General features: G+C 51.1%; 2 protein-coding genes across 2 annotated transcripts; both read left to right on the top strand.

Moving 5' to 3' along the window:
* The first annotated feature begins 1,997 nt into the window (after positions 1–1,997).
* LOC128913265 (olfactory receptor 52K2-like) lies at positions 1,998–3,246 on the top strand. Its single transcript, XM_054210459.1, has one exon. The coding sequence runs from the start codon at positions 1,998–2,000 to the stop codon at positions 3,000–3,002; it is 1,005 nt and encodes a 334-aa protein (XP_054066434.1). The 3' UTR covers positions 3,003–3,246.
* Positions 3,247–10,403: 7,157 nt separating this feature from the next.
* On the top strand, positions 10,404–11,351 carry LOC128913305 (olfactory receptor 52I2-like). The gene has a single exon (XM_054210579.1). The coding sequence runs from the start codon at positions 10,404–10,406 to the stop codon at positions 11,349–11,351; it is 948 nt and encodes a 315-aa protein (XP_054066554.1).
* Positions 11,352–16,428: the final 5,077 nt, after the last annotated feature.

Raw genomic sequence — 16,428 nt, 5'->3', positions numbered from 1 at the left:
TGGGCAGGGGGAGTGGGGAGGGAATGCGTGTGTTTGGTTTTTGAAGTTGTTTCTGCAGTCACTCCATGGACCACCTTCGGAAGTCTTACAGAACAGATATGAACAAAACCTGATCCCATCTGGCAGCCTTGTCAATACAAGGTGGCTGTACCAGGGCCATCCCTAACAGATAGTTGTCCTGCTTGGTCTTCTGCAAAAATGGAGTGTCAGTCTCCGTGGGCACTGCAGCTCTATTTTCATAAGTGCATTGCTATCTTTACCATCGGAGAAATTTTCTTTAAGCCTAGACTGAATTTCTCCTACTCTTGCTGGGATTTAGATGCCTGACTTGGCCTTTCCCAGGACATGTAGGACAATTATTCCCTTCCACTTCACTGTAGCCTTTAATGTGCTTCAAGGCTCTTCTCAAGATCATTCCCCAGCTGAGACAGTCCCCTCAGCTCTCCAGCTAAGCTTCATCCTTATTTCTGAACTCCCTCTGCCATTATTTTCACTAAAGTGCCTGCCACAGTGCATTTCAGTCTGCAGACCTCCAGCTGAGTCCTTCACCCCTGCCTTTCATGGTCATCCTACCTGAGGGTGTTCCACTGAACAAGCAATTCTGAGAGTATGATTTGCTGAGAAACTTCACTTTGATCTGCTAACATGTTTTATAAATGACAAGAAAGCAAGCAAAGATTTTTTCCTGGGAAGATCTACCCTTGATAACGTGATGCTTTCTGGACATGTCACACTCTGCAAGGTTCTGCTGGAAAATAGCAATTAATCTGGCTGAGAGAGGGGCTGCATCCCTGGGAAAGAGAAGCCCCAATGCTTCTCTTTCCCGAGGTGAAGGTGGTGTGGGCAACTGGACCTCCCAAGTGTGGGAGTATTGAAGCCACACATGAAGTGGAGCTCTTTTAAGAGTGGTCTTGGGCAAACTGGTGCATCACCCAAGACGCCTTTGTGAGACCTCCACTGTGTGACTCTAACCAGGCACGGGCAAGAAAGATGCTTTAAAGGAAGGTGTAAAGAGGAAAACTGTGTGGGTGAGTAGGAGCAGCGCTCTGGTCTTGTGTAAGGGGACAAAGGAGCAGAGACTCTTTTGCTTAGCAAACAAATCCAGCCTGAGCTGAGTTGTGTGGCTTTATAGATACACTGGGCTGCAAATGCCAGGGAGGGAAAAGCATAATCAGATTTAATTTCAGAGGTGGTAGAAACTGGAGGGGAACACACTGGCAGAGAAAAGCAGAGGTAATTTCCCAGCTGTTGCAGCAGGGTGGACAGTTGGAGCTGTTTTCCAGAGGATGCACGAAAGCAAAATACACTAGGATGTTGACTATCTGTTCTCCTGGGTAAGATAAGCTGTCACACCTAAAGCAATGGGCACTCGGCTCTGTGATCCAGAAAGTCCTTTTCAGCTTCATCATTCTAGATACAGAGCAAGACAAATGGGAGATGCAGATGGGAAATCAAATAGTCAGTGTTGATGAAGGCGTTAAAAAATTCTCCTGCAGAATTTCCATCAACTGAGGTTTACTCACTTCCACGTCTCATGGTGGCATGTGGGGGAAGAACAAGGATTTGACTAACTCTTCTCTGCCTGTTTTGGTATAGGAACTATGGGTCCTCAGATGACACTAGCAAATGTTAGGTTCATGAGAAAGGGAAGGGGTTATTTCACAAAAGGTGCTGTTAGTTTGTGAAACTCCTTGCTAAAAGACTGTGTGGGTGCTAAGATTTTGCAAGGAAGAGGCTAGATGGGTTTCTGGGGTGGGGTTAATTAAAATGGAAAAACCACATCCAGTCCAGGATGTCCCTGAGCTTCAAATTGTTGGTAGCTGGGAAAGCAGTAGCAGAAGTGTCATGGTACATTTCCTTTCTCATATTCTTCCCTAGGGGTTTGCTTTTGATGCTGGACATAGGATCGGAGGCTGGATGGACCTTTGGTGTGGCCCAGGGTATGGCTGTCCTTGTGTGCCTGGGCTCTCCTCACTCAGGCTCCTGCAGTGACCACCATGCCCCTCTCATGTCCCACCAACATCTCGCTGTCGGAGCTGCACCTGACAGGCATCCCGGGGCTGCAACACCTGCACCACTGGATCTCCATCCCCTTCTGCATCATGTACCTCATCACGCTGGCTGGGAACATCATCCTCCTGTGCTTGATAAAGGCTGATCCCAGCCTGCACCTGCCCATGTTCCTCTTCCTGTCCATGCTGGCTGTCATTGACCTGGTGATGTCCACCTCCATCACCCCCAAAATGCTGAGCATCTTCTGGTTTCATTCCACTGCCATCAGCCTGGATGCTTGTCTTACCCAGATGTACTTTGTTCACGCTTTCTCTGTGATGGAGTCGGGGTTGCTGGTGGCGATGGCCTTTGACCGCTACGTGGCCATTTGCAATCCACTGCGGTACTTGTCCATCCTCACCAGCCCCGTTGTGGCTGCCATTGGCTTGGCTACCTTATTCAGGGCTGTGGTTTTCATGAGCCCCCTCACCTTCCAGATCCGCCACCTGCCTCTTTGCATCCCGGCAGTCGTGGACCACTCGTACTGCGAGCACATGGCCGTGCTCAAACTGGCCTGTGGGGACGCTGCCTTCAGCAACACCTACAGCCTCTCTGTCTCCACCTACGTGGGCAGCTTTGACTCACTGCTCATCGCCCTCTCGTACCTGCTCATCCTCCGAGCTGTGCTCAGTCTCTCCTCCCCACAAGCCCGCAAAAAAGCCTTTAGCACCTGCAGCTCCCACCTCTGCGTCATGGCCCTCTTCTACATCCCTGGGCTGCTCTCCATGTACATGGAAAGCTACCACCAGGAGCTCCCACCCCACGTCCAGGTCCTGTTGGCTAATATCTACCTCCTCATCCCACCGGCATTCAACCCCCTGATCTACGGCATCAGGACGAAGCAGATTCGTGATGGAGCACGCAGGGCCATCTCCCGGAGGAGACCCATAGCAGGAGGGGTTGGGCCTGGCCTTCAGGGCACAGGGCTGAGAGTCAAGTCCATTCCCTAGAATGGCCAAAAGATGTGCTGGATCTTGGCGTGGCTCTCAGCGTACTTTCAAAGCTGCAGGTGCCCCAGGAAATGTTGGCACCCACTGAACTCGGGTCAGCACCAAGGGCTTCAGCTGGTTGTTCTCCTGGCTGTCCCTAGCACAAGGCAGTGACGTTGGCACAGCACCTCTGGGTGCTCCAGTTCCCTCAGATCTCCCAGTATAAATGAGGATTGCAGCCACCACCTGACCTTGTTCTGGCAAAATGCCCTAGTGCAGCTGAACCACAGGAAATAGCTGTTTCCTTAACATATCACTTTATGTGCAGGGGAGCTGTGCCAAGAGAGATAAGGGACATGGGGTCACAAGACTGTGGGATAACTCAGGCTGCAAGGGACCTCAAGAGGTCTCTAGTGCAACCTCCTGCTCAAAGCAGGGTCACCTATGAGATTGCTGAGAACATCCCCTCCCTCTCAGTGGAGGTCTGTCAGCCCTGGGGAGCAGGTACCCACACACGGTCACCACCATCCTGAGTGCACAAACACAGCACACACTTTATCTGTCTCTCACCACACTCAATCACCTGAACACCTCTCTGGCTCTCCCCTCCCTCTGTCCCCCACCCCTACAGCGGGGCTACACCAGAGCATCCATTCAGTAGCATCCGGTTGCCGTCTCCTTGATGACTTCTTCATGCTGTAACAGGTGAAGTCGCCCCAGTGGAAGTGGCAGTCGGTCCCTCTGCGCAGGAGAAGTGCGGTGGAGGCCAGCACAGACAGCTGAGGTGCCCGCTGGCCTCTGGGCATTGCTGCACCTCTGCCCTGCGCAGGGGCATTTCTCCACCAGCCCTCTCCATGCACCGTGGAACTGGTTTTACCTGGGACAGAGTTAATTTTCATCATTGTACAGGGCTATATTTTGGACTTGTGATGAAAGCAGTGTTGATGGTAACACACTGATGTTTTAGCCACTGCTGAGCAGGGCTTGCACAGCATCAAGATCTTTCCTGCTCCTCATTCTTCCCCACCAGTGAGTAGCTTTGGGGTGCACAAGGAGCTGGGAGGGATCACAGCCAGGACAACTGACCCCGACTGACTGAAAGGATGTCCCAGACCATATGGCATCACGCTTAGCAATAAAAAATGGGAGGGAGGTTTTCCAGGGCTGACATTGCTGGGGGACTGGCTGGAAATTGGTTGGCTGGTGCAGAGCAATTAGATTTTTTTGCATCGCTTCTTTTTCTGGGTTTTATTTTCCTTTGTTGTTGTTGGCTTTTGTTTGGGTTTTTTTTCCTTTTTAATTATTAAACTATCTTTATCACAATTCATGAGTTTTCACAGTTTTATTCTTCTGATTCTCTCCCCCACCCCACTGTGGAGGGGATGGGGGTGAGCGAGCAGCTGTGTGGGGCTGAGCTGCCCACAGGGGCTAAACCAGGACAGCCGTGGATGCCATCCTCCTGCAGGGACCTGGCGCCGAGGCTGTTGGGTTGTGTGATTAAAGATTCGCCTCCATAAACCCAAAGGATCAGAGGAATGTGGCAGGCAGGGGAACCCCAAAATCCCCCTCAGAGGCAGCGGAGCCCCCAGCCCGGCTGCTCCTCAGAAGGAAGCTCAGCCCATAGTCAGGTGTGAGACCTCCAAGTTGGGAGGGGGTAGTGGGTCCAATGGCAGTGGGTCTCCCTCCGTACAAACTGACACGGGGTACTGCCTATAGTGGGGCGGGGGGCACAATCGGGGCGCTTTGGGACTTTGCAATTCTCATGATGGGACATTTCCAGGAGGAACCAAATGCTGTGAATGGGAGGGATCAGGGTGGATTGGGGGCAGACAAGTGTGGGAAAACAGAGGGATAAGGGGATGAAAGGGTCCGGTCACATGTAAATAAGCTGTTGGTCAACATGACAGTCTGTGCATGCTTCTGTCTTCTCATTAAACTCCATTTCTAACAACAACCCTGGGTGAGGGCCCCCTAACCTGTGTGAGCACCGAGGGCTGAGCACCAGCCGCTGGAGTGGAGACCATGGACCATAGGGGCCCACAAATCCAGGGCGCCAGCAGCTGGAGAGGCTGGGGTGGGTACGTACATCAGCGCGCAATCACACACGGAATCACAGAATAATAGGGGTTGGAAGGGACGTCTGGAGATCAACCATCAAACATCAAGCAGGACCACGCTGTGAGTAAGCTGAGGTTTGGGAGTCAGGTGTCAGCGAGGCTGTAGGTCTGGGCTGGATGCTGGAGAGCCCAGAGGGTTTGAGCTGCTGCTGGAGGCACCAGGGAGGTCTGAGCTACACTGCTGCAGAGTCCATGGGGTTGGCTACTGGTGATGCCATAGGACTCAGCCAGCTCCTGGAGAGGGCTGTTCGCCTCTGTGTATGTGGATGAGGCAACTGGGGAGACCAGGGACCCAGGGCCAGCTACTGGGTAGACTGAGGGTCTAAGCACAGCTGCCAGAGGGACCCACGTCGTACATATGTACATACAATTTCCTCTAAAAGCATTTATCCTAATCAGCCAGAGAGGAGAACAGGATCAGGCCATTGATGCTGTTTGTGTTTGTGTGTGTGTTTTCAGTCTGTGTTGTCCTGTGTGGCTGACTGGTCTCCGCTTGCAGACAACCTGGGGCAAGGTCTGTGTTTGCACCCTCTGGTCCAGATCAGCAGCCAGGAATCTCCTGGGCGCAAAAGCAATAAACACACTGACACGCTATGACGTGACAGGCTCCAAAGTGTGTGAAGAGTATGGGGGACCTTCCCTTGGGAAGAAAGGCTTGCTTTGGGCGTACTGAAACCTCCTGATCTGCCATTGAGACATATCAACCAGAGAAGTGGACTTGAAGAAAAACAGCCTAAATCTAAGAGTTTTTCTTGAAAGCATGTTCCCTACCTGCAATCTAACACAGTATCCCTGCCTGGGCACATGACCTGACCACTGAAGACATTCCCTCTCCTTGACAGGACACAGTGCCATTTTGTGTGTCTGGAAAGGAGAAACTGCAAGGCATCATTGCCATCCAACACATAGAGATCCCTGCAGGATGGAGGGGCATTTCTGGCTGTCTGGGTTTGTTCAGGTGTGGAGAAGACATGGGTCCCTGGAGGGAGAAGAGGCCAAGAAAATAATGTGCGTAAGACCATGGCACTAGAGATAACATTGAGCCCACATGGAGCTGAGTGATGGATGGTAGAAATGCCTTGTCCTGAACAGGCTCTGAGCTGTAGCCCCTATGGGCTGCTTTGAGGCAGAAGCTCTGACAGACTGAAGCATCCCAAATGTCAGAGCTGATGCACCCATCCTACATCAGGTCATAGAATCATAGAATCACAGAATGGTTTGGGTGGGAAGGGACCTTAAAAGCCACACAGTGCCACCCCCTGCCCTGGGCAGCGACACCTCCCACCAGCCCAGCTTGCTCCAAGCCCTGGCCAACCTGGTCTTGAACCCCTCCAGGGATGGGGCAGCCACAGCTTCTCTGGGCAACCTGGGCCAGGGGCTCACCGCCCTCACAGCCAAGAATTTCTGCCCGAGATCTCAGCTCAGTCTCCCCTCTTGCAGTGGAAACCCCTTCCCCCTCATCCCATGGCTCCCCTCCCTCATCCAGAGTCCCTCCCCATCTCTCCTGTAGGCCCTCTTCAGGTACTGGAGGGCTGTTATGGCCGTTATGGGGTGAGGCAGTCCCAGATGTGATCCCAGGCTCTCCAGGGCAGCCAGACGGTCGGAGTAGAGTTCATGGGACAAGACATCTCACATGGGAACAGAGGTTGCCTTGGAGGCTGCATCTCCATCTCACACCCCAAGTGTACACTCCCATTCCTCTGGGAAAGTGCTGGGTTGGAGAAAGGACACAGGGGCTGTGAAGAAAGTGCTCTTAGGGCAGGGAATGCATCTGCAGAACAAAAACCCCCTTTCTGACAAAATCTCTAGGAATGACATTCCCTGCACATCACAAATGACCACGTCTTCATCTCCTCCCTCACCTCGCATGTTCAGACCCTGAGCTGAACAAATCCTGTGCTGTTGACCGAGATTTTAGGGTGGCAGGAAGCATTGAGGGTGGAAACAGAATAGACAGGACAAGGCAGAAGAGGGTGTTGGTGGGACAGAGCTAGGATGGAAGCTCTCCGAGGCAGTCCCACCTCTCCTCTCAGTGCTGTGCTTGCATGGCCCTGACACAGCCCAGTCACCGCAGTATAACGACCTGCTTGACTTGTATTAGGTCGGATAATTTTGTATGGATGACAGGAAAATAAAGGACAAACTCCGCTTCAGTATGGCATTCCTCTGGCACTGTGCTTCTGCTCACACGCAGGTTCTCGTCTGCACTTGCCTCAGAACCTTTTTTTGGAAAATAAACTGAAAAATTAGGGAAAATTAGGGATTTATTCCCTAATGAGCTGGCATTCTGTTAATGATCATTAAAGGCAGGCCTTACACCTGCTGGAGGCTTGCCATCGTGTGTGGTTTCCTTATGCATGACCAGTAGGCATCGTTCCTCAGCTGAATGCTGCGTGATCAGCCAAGGCTCGGGACCTGCTGCGAGATCACGGAATTTTTCAGAGCTGGAAGGGACCTCTAGAGTTCATCTATCCAACTCCCCCGCTAAAGCAGCATTGCCCACAGCACATTACTCAAGACTGCAGCCAGGCAGGTCTTGAAAGTCTCCAGAGAAGGAGACTCCACAACCTCCCTGGGCAGCCTCTTCCAGTGCTCTCTCACCCTCACCGTAAACAAGTTTTTCCTCATGTTTGATCGGAAATGCCTACCTCCCGGCGTGGATTCTTGCACAAACTCCTTTCAGGGAGACATAAAAGTTTGCTGTAATTGTTCTGAGTGGAGATAAGAGTGGAAACCCCGAGTTTCGAAACCATCTTGCTCTCTCTGGCAAAACCAAAGGGATTTTTCTCCACTTCAGACGGACTTAGTTTACATTTTGTGCGTTGGTCTCACGGGCACCCGTCAGGCTCTGGAGACTGCCAGACCCTGAGACCCCAACGGTATGACACTACGAGGGAGAACTAATGAAAGAAGCTGAAGCAGCCTTGAAAATTTCCATCTGCTCATAGAAGAGACAACCTGATCTCTGCGTCCTCCACCTGTTGTCCCTTCGGGGATTTCCAGAGGATGGATTAATACCCCAGCGTTGCTGCACGTAGAGACACACAGAGGTGTTCTGCTGCAGCCCTGCAGGTGAGACAAATGCCTGTGCTTATCCTTCTTGGCAGACCGGGATGAGAAACCTTTGCTTAGGCTGCAAATCTCATCTGTGCTACGTTTTTCCATCTCCCAGGCTGAGAAGTCCCAGTGATCGGGGTTCTTCAGTACTGCTGCAATACTGACAATAATATCGTGCCAGGCACTAGCTGCAGAACTGAACTTCTGGAAGCAGATATACTTTTGCCTTGGATGTAGGCACCTGTGGACGCTGCTCTGGATTCAGACACACGTAAGTGCCTGGAGGTAGTTGTCCACACATGCTTGTGTGCTGGGTGCTTGGTGCCTAAGCACTTAGTACTGCCGGTGGAGATCCAGCTTCTATGATCCTGGAGAGCAACCCAGCTCACCCAGGGCAGACACATAATTTAGGGAGTCATTTACTCCGTGGGCTCCGTGCTCGAGCTCTTCTCTGTCTGCAACAGGGTCTCAGACCCTCAGGGTGTCATTCCACTGCCTCTTGGATGTCTACAGCCACTTGAGTTGCCTCCAGGTACCCAAGGCATCCATGTGAGAGAGGCAGACCATCACCCAGGGTTTGCAGGGACCTGCACCCTGCTGGCTGTAAAGGAAGTAGAGGCCAAGTGGGACACACCTGGAGGTCTCAGATGGCTCTTGGCACCCGTGTTTAGGCAGCTGAACCGTGCCCTGAGTCTTTGTGGGGAGAGCGTCATGTAGACCCTGAGATCTGCTGTGCTAAAGTGGGGCTTGCACCATCCCAGGATGCACAGCCCTGTTTTGCAGCAGGGGTTGGTCCAAAAGGCTGGTCCATGTCACAGGCAGTTTGTGGGTCCACTCGGGAGCATGGGTCGGTGGAAGCGGCCACGGCTTAACCTCGCTGCTCGAATCTGGAGTCCCACCTGACTCCTGCAGCTTCTGGTCACCTGGGTGCAGAGGGTCAGTGCAGTGCAATTATAAGCGGTAATTAAAAAAGGCATTTTGATCCTGTTACAGCCTCTAAAATGTCCCGATTTGCAGACTTGTGGGCCAGAAGGTAAGCGCTTCTGTCCTGACCAGTGTTTTTAGCCAGCAGCTCCTGCAGCAACCCCAAACCTGGGGCTAAGCCATAGTTCTCTATTTTAAAACTTCAAGTGCTGTGTTTCCTTAGTGACTCCCGGTATCTTCTTTATTTCTATTCTGTACTTGTCTAGCTTCTGCTTCTCACTACTGCCACACTGGCCATGTCTAATGTTAAATTTTAGCCTAAATGATCCTGTAGCATGACCGTACATAGGTGAATTTTACTCCACATTGTCACGAATACGGGCATTGCCAGCCAGGAGCCACCCCCCAGCCTGCTGCTTGCTAAAAAGCTGCTGATGGATGATCATCCAGGCAATTTCTTTTGACAGGCAGGGATCTGGTGTGGTCCTCACCTGCCTGGTCTTTGCCACTGTGTGGGGAGAAGCAGCAGAAGCAGCAGCAGAGTTTTGTCACAAATGAATGCACAGATTCTGACCACCATACTCAGACTCTTCCTCCTGTCTCTCCAGGATTGTTCTCTGGAGTTTCCGTATTACCTTCAAGCTTCTCCCATCAGAAAACCTCAGAAATTAATCTTTTCCTTTGACTATCACATAGTTTTGCTGGCTTTTCTTACAGGTGAATGACAGAATGAAGACAGAGCAGTAAAAGGCATTTTCATGATCATGCTTAACGTCCCAGAACACTTTCTGAGACCCCTTTTTGCCCTACAAATTTGGGGAACCTCCTATGTTGAGCCATTGCAGGGAAGCCAGGACTGCTCAGGCAGAAACGCTGTCTGAGGGAAGCTGGATGCTGACATTTTTCTCTCCTCTTGCAGCTTATTTCAAGATGTCAACTGAGCGGTGGTGAGCAACCAATAAAGAAATAAGCCTTTCACAAGCAACGGACTGTAAAAGCTCTTTGGTTGTCCCTGGTGGCACAACTTGAAACATGAACCTCTTCACCTTGTAGGAACTTTCAAACCATAGCACCCCCATTTATTCATTTATTCATTTATTCATTCATCTCCATTTATTCATTTATTCATTTTTTCTGATCTGTTCCCCTTACCTGGTCATGTTACGGTGTTGCGCTCCCATCTCACACATCGTAATAACAATGTGGATTCCTGATTTGGCTCGTGCACTGATGCAGAGTCCCCACCTTATCCCCCTTAGTTCTGGACATCTCAGGGCTCAAAATTAGTCTCCTTTTGTTAAGCACAAAAGGAAGATTCTCCTGCATGGCTTCTGAACCCTTCAACCGCCCCAACAGCAGCTCCTCCTCTTTCACCCTTGTGGGTGTCCCCAGCTCGGAATCTTTCCCCACCTGCTGGGGCATCCTTTTCTGCTCAGGCTACATCATCACCTTGGTAGGAAATGGTGTCGTTTTGCTTGTCATTGGGCTGAACAACTCCCTGCGGGACTCCATCCATTTGTTCCTGGCCATGCTGGCCATCGTCGATGTGGTGATGGTGACATCCATCGTCCCCAAGATGCTGAGCATATTCTGGCTGAAGTCTACAGAGATTGGTTACATGGCCTGTTTTGTTCAGATGCTCCTTGTTCACTCCACAACATCAGTGGAGTCGGGAGTGCTCCTGGCCATGGCTGTTGACCGCTACGTTGCAATTTGTCACCCCCTCAGGTACCAAGCCATCCTGAATCGCCAAACAATTGCGCAAATAGGCCTAGCCATTGTGGTGAGAGCTCTCCTTTTCATCGTTCCCTTGACAAGGATGGTGACCAATCTCCCCTATTGCCGTTCCCGTGTGGTTCCCCATTCATACTGCGAGCACATGGCTGTGGCGAAGCTGGCGTGTGCGGACCCCAGACCCAGCAGGCTTTACAGTGTAGCTGGGTCCTCTCTTATAGTAGGGATGGACATGGCGTTCATTGCTGTGTCCTACAGGATGATCCTTAAAACTGCCCTGAGGAAAAAATCATGCTGGAAGGCCTTCAGCACCTGCGGATGTCATCTCTGCGTGCTGCTGCTGTATTACGTCCCAGGGATAGTCTCCATATACGCACAGCAGTTTGGCAGCGGCATCTCCGTGCATGCACAGGTTCTGCTGGCTGATCTCTACCTGACACTCCCCACCATGCTGAACCCCATTGTTTACAGCATCAGGACCAAGCAAATCCGGCAGGCAGTGCTCGAATTGCTATTTTCCAGGAAGATTCATGCCTGACACAGTAGTCAGTGGTTTTCCAGATGTTTTCATCTATGCAAAGACAGCACGAATTTCATTCCTGTTGAATGCATGTGGTGAACAGAAGCAATGAGAGGACAGGGGAGGACTCGTTGTCTCAGATGACCACATGAGACCCCGCTTGGTGATGAGAGCTACTTGGGACTGGGGTCATCAGCAAATACCAGAGTCTTATTTCCCTTCCTTCTTTCCAGGTGACACAGAGAAGTAAGCAACCGCCTTTGAGTTTTGAGATGTTCCCAATGACATGAACATCCCTGTGATAACTTAAAGCAACATTTCAGGGCTCTGGATATATTTGCGTAAACGGTGAAAAATCTTCTAATCCAAATGGGGAAATTTCTTCAATGTTGTCTCTAGTCCCTGCTGGACCATCAGGGCTAGCAATAGGAGACTGTCGCACATTGTAGGTGCTCGAGCCACAGAGGGTCTCCTCTCTGGGCCTCCCTTGCACAAAAGGCTGACCTCACTGAGCACAGACCAGCTTTTGCAGGTTTCTGGCTGATGATGGAAACCCAACATCTTTGAAACTGAGCTCCTCAAAGCATTCTGTCCACCCGACAGTTCACACCAGCTGGGTGAGGAAACCAAAGTTGGGGAGATGCACAATGGTGTTTAGGGGCCCACACCTTGTAGTGGTGGAAATAAACACTGAATCTGCTTGGGAATACTTATCAGTCCTGTGTTTGCTTGTTGTCATGACCACAAGTCCATGAATAACTAGATCTAGAGTGTCTTGAAGGCCTGAAGGACGGCATGCCATTGGCCAGAGTGTCTCAGACCTGAGTGCCTGGACAACTCTTGCTACCAGTAGACCAGTTACATCCCAGACTTTTCTGAGCCCTCTCTGAGCCAGCCAACGATGTCCAACCAGGATTCACAGGCTCTGTCTGGGGGTTGCAGCACCCAACCATGCTGAGATTTCCCCAGGTCCAAGAGCCCTCCTGTTCTGGAAGCTGGGATCCAGGCGGGAACAACCCAGACAAGTCAGGTCCCCCAGCAATGACAGGTTTTATCTGGAAGCTGCAGGCACAAGGAGATGCTCTGAGGGTCTACAGCTTAGCATCATCAGGTGGAAAGCCCAGCTCTGACCTGGGATAAGGAGATACTCTGCAGGCATTATTTTGAACTGCTACTGGAGGCTCACTGGGAGACGTGCAATTCCTGTGAACATGATGATACGTGTCAACAACAACTATCCAAAGTACCAACACCAACAGCTCAAATCCCTATAGCTTGGTTTTTTTCAATACTAAGAGGTTCAGCAGGTTCAGAGGCTCAGCCACCCACAAGAGTTCCTGCTCCTCAGAAACAGAGGGTGCTCCAGTGACAGCCCTCTGCAGGGATGCTGCTCCTGGGGCTGGAGCCTTCTGAGACTCAGTAACACCTACAGTACAAAGAGTCCATGTTTTGGAACAAAAGCAGCAGGCTGGTAAGCGTTTGCCTGGGGTGTGCCCATTGCACAAGGGCAATGTGTCGTTGTGGCCAAGAAGGCCAATGGTCTCCTCTGGGGCATTGAAAAAAGCGTGGCCAGCAGGTGGAGGGAGGTCATCCTCCCCCTCTGCCCTGCCCTGGGGAGGCCACAGCTGGAGCACTGGGTCCAGTTCTGGGCTCCCCAGTTCCAGAAGGACAGGGAACTGCTGGAGACAGTCCAGCGGAGGCTGCGGAGATGCGGAGGGGCTGGAGCATCTCTGTGCTGAGGAAAGGCTGAGAGCCCTGGGGCTGTTCAGCCTGGAGAAGAGCAGACTGAGAGGGGATCTCATCAATGCTCAGCAAGAGCTAAAGGGCGGGGGGCAAGAGGATGGGGCCAGACTCTTCTCAGTGGTGCCAGGGGACAGGAGAAGGGGTAACGGTCACAAACTGGAACACGGGAAATTCCATTTGAACATGAGGAAAAACTTCTTTCCTGTGGGGGTGGCAGAGCCCTGGCACAGGCTGCCCAGAGAGGTGGTGGAGTCTCCGTCTCTGGAGACATTCTAAATCTGCCTGGACACGTTCCTGTGCAACCTGCTCTGGGTGACCCTGCTGTGGCAGGGGGTTGGACTGGATGGTCTCCAGAGGTCCCTTCCAACCCCGGCCATTCTGTGATTCTGTGTTTTGCCAGGGTTATGTGACAGCTCCCATTAGGACATTTAAGATATGGGAGTGATGCAATAGAGAGAATTCAGTAGAGGTCAATGGCTGTGTCTCAGAGCTGCTCATGGTCCTCTGTTTGTGGGGGTGGGAGTTTCATCCAGAGAGAGGAGCCACAACCCCACTTGGGCCTGAGGGTGGAGCAGGAGCAGAGGGTTGACGTTGGGGAACTGAATCGATTAACACAAGGACTCAGAAGAAAAGCCTAGAGGGAGGGCATGTTTCCTCCAACAGTAGGGGAGTGGGACAACTCTCATCCTTCTCAGACACGTTCAGGGCAGAGGTCCACATGGTCACCATCATCTCCCTTACAGTCATGGCAATGAAAGAGGCAGGTGAAGCATAATTCCTCTGACGTACTTCAGATATCAGCTTTAGGTTGGGATGAATACTGCCCTAAAATCGCCGCTTGTCTCGCTGGATATGAAGGCAATCTGGAGGACTAGCTCCAGCCATAGACTGACACCTTGTCTTCAGCTGTCACCTGTGTTTGTTCAGATGAATCCTGCATAAAATGTTCTGTTTAGTCCTCACTTCTACATCAATTTAAAAGTTAAACTCAGTGAAATACGTTCAATTTCAAAACTGTTTGAATGTGTCATTCCCCACATCAGAAACATTTTCTCCTGTCTTTATGATGTTTATCCAACTTTCTGCTGCACATTCCCCTGACATCTCGAAAAAAAACCCAAACAGTTGACAATGTTTCTGCTATCCTGAATTTGCATTTTTTGCTATGCTGAATTTGCACATTTCAGCCTTATGCTGCCTGGGGCCTGGGGAGGGGGTTTGGTGGGGGCAAGGACAGCTCGTGCCATGGCACAGCCCTTTGTGCTGAGAGCCAGGAGAGGCTTCCAAGTACTGGTTCAGCAGAGCCAGAAGTGAAGCTGCGCTTGCATTGCCCCAGGAGAAAGACAAAGGTCTTTCATTCTGCTGGAAACAACTATTCCTGTCCAGCTTGGTCACCTCCTAGCATGTGTCATTTGTAAAAGAAATTAAGTGAGAGAGAATTGACCTGGGACTAAGGCTGTTAACATCCATCCCCTCACTGGGGTTGTTACAGAAGATGCCTGGAGAGGACTCAGGCCCTTGGGAACCTCCATCCAGGAGACTCCCGTCGGCTTTGCCTGGGGTGATTTATGCACAGTCCCACAGCCCTGCCCTCACGCACAGGAGACGTTTCTTTCTCATCGCGAGCGTCCCTGAGGGTGGCAACTGTCTGCAAGCAGAGAGCAAGGTGGGTGGCTGTACGGTGGGTCCAGCATGTGTCAGGGCATGGCAGGAGGCTCCTGGCTCCCAAGGATGGGAGGCTGGTGGGACTTCAGCATCTCAGGTTGCCCAGAGAAGCTGTTTCTGCCCCATCCCTGGAAGTGTTAAAGACCAGGCTGAATGGGGCTTTGAGCAACCTGGTCTGGTGGGAGGTGTCTCTGCCCATGGAAGGGATTTGGACCAGATGGACTTTAAGGTCCCTTCCCACCCAAACCGTTCCGTGATTCTACGATTCTATGATCTGGTCTGTGTGCACTCATAATGTCAGTCAGTTAGAAAAAAAAGGCTATTGCTGTAAAATCTTCTTTTAAAAGTAATTTTTTCAAAATTTTAAAGTTTCTTATCAAATGAAACTGCAGACCCAAGGCTGCAGAATTCCAATTCTTTAAGTATTTTTACGCTAAAAATAGGACTTGAGTTTAAAAAGTAAAAAAATAAATACCAATACTTTTAACCAAAACCGGAAACTGCTTGCTGCAAAAGAGTCTCCTTGTTTCTGTTTGTATAAATTAATCAATAATTAGCTAAATACACATTTTTCTGTAAAACAAACTAAATTTCCAACCACAGATAATGTTCTTAATCCCTTGCATACAACAGCAGGTGTCTGAATAGAAAGCCATGGGCACGCAGCCGGCGCAGGCAGCACTCACCTTTGTGTCCCCTCCTGAAATAACCTTGTTTCAGGAGAGATGGGGAGAGACTCTGGATGAGGGAGGGGAGCCATGGGACGAGGGGGAAGGGGTTTCCACTGCAAGAGGGGAGACTGAGCTGAGATCTCGGGCAGAAATTCTTGGCTGTGAGGGCGGTGAGCCCCTGGCCCAGGTTGCCCAGAGAAGCTGTGGCTGCCCCATCCCTGGAGGGGTTCAAGGCCAGGTTGGCCGGGGCTTGGAGCAAGCTGGGCTGGTGGGAGGTGTCCCTGCCCAGGGCAGGGGGTGGCACTGGGTGGCCTTTAAGGTCCCTTCCACCAAAATCATTCTATAATTCCACAACTCTATGACCTCCATAGGAAAGTAAGTTTGACACATGTGCTACACTGCAGTGGGCAATGCCCCACTGCCACCGAGGTGTCTGTGGCAAGAAGGAAAGTGGTGCAAGGGGTGGGGAGAGCTCAGTCTGGAAGATGTGGCAAAGCAGGCATAAAATGTGACAGGAGAGCGCAGGGCCCATTCTTTCAATTAAGGTATTCTGCATCCAGCACTAGTCAACTGTGAGGAGTAAGGAGGAATTAAAATAGAGGAAAAAAAAGATTGGTGGTGCCTAGGAACTGGTGGTGAGGATCTAAATGCATTTCAGCCTGCAGCACGGATTTTTTATTGAAGTTCCGTTTCCCCAAAGCTGAGGGAATTTAGAGGCAGAGGGAATTTAGACAAGGAAACTGCAGAGAAAGTTAGGAGATGTTTTGAACAAGTCCAGCTAATGGCCAAGCCTGCTCCCCTGCCTGCCTGCAGAAAAGGAGAGCTGTGGGAAGCGAAGGGAACACCGAGAGCCGCAGCCAAAGCCCCGTGGAGAAAGTGAGAAATGGGGACCTGGTCAGGGTCTGGTGGGAGTTAGCAGCTGTTCAGTGGAGACAGCAGACAGGAGACAAAAACATCTGCCCCTCTGCATGGCGAAGAGAGGTCCATGCCTACCCGAAAGAAAGGCAACCAGAGAT

Source organism: Rissa tridactyla, chromosome 1 (assembly GCF_028500815.1).
Source record: "Rissa tridactyla isolate bRisTri1 chromosome 1, bRisTri1.patW.cur.20221130, whole genome shotgun sequence".
In the NCBI taxonomy this organism is placed as follows: Eukaryota; Metazoa; Chordata; class Aves; order Charadriiformes; family Laridae; genus Rissa; species Rissa tridactyla.
This window is presented reverse-complemented; position numbering and strand designations above follow the sequence as displayed.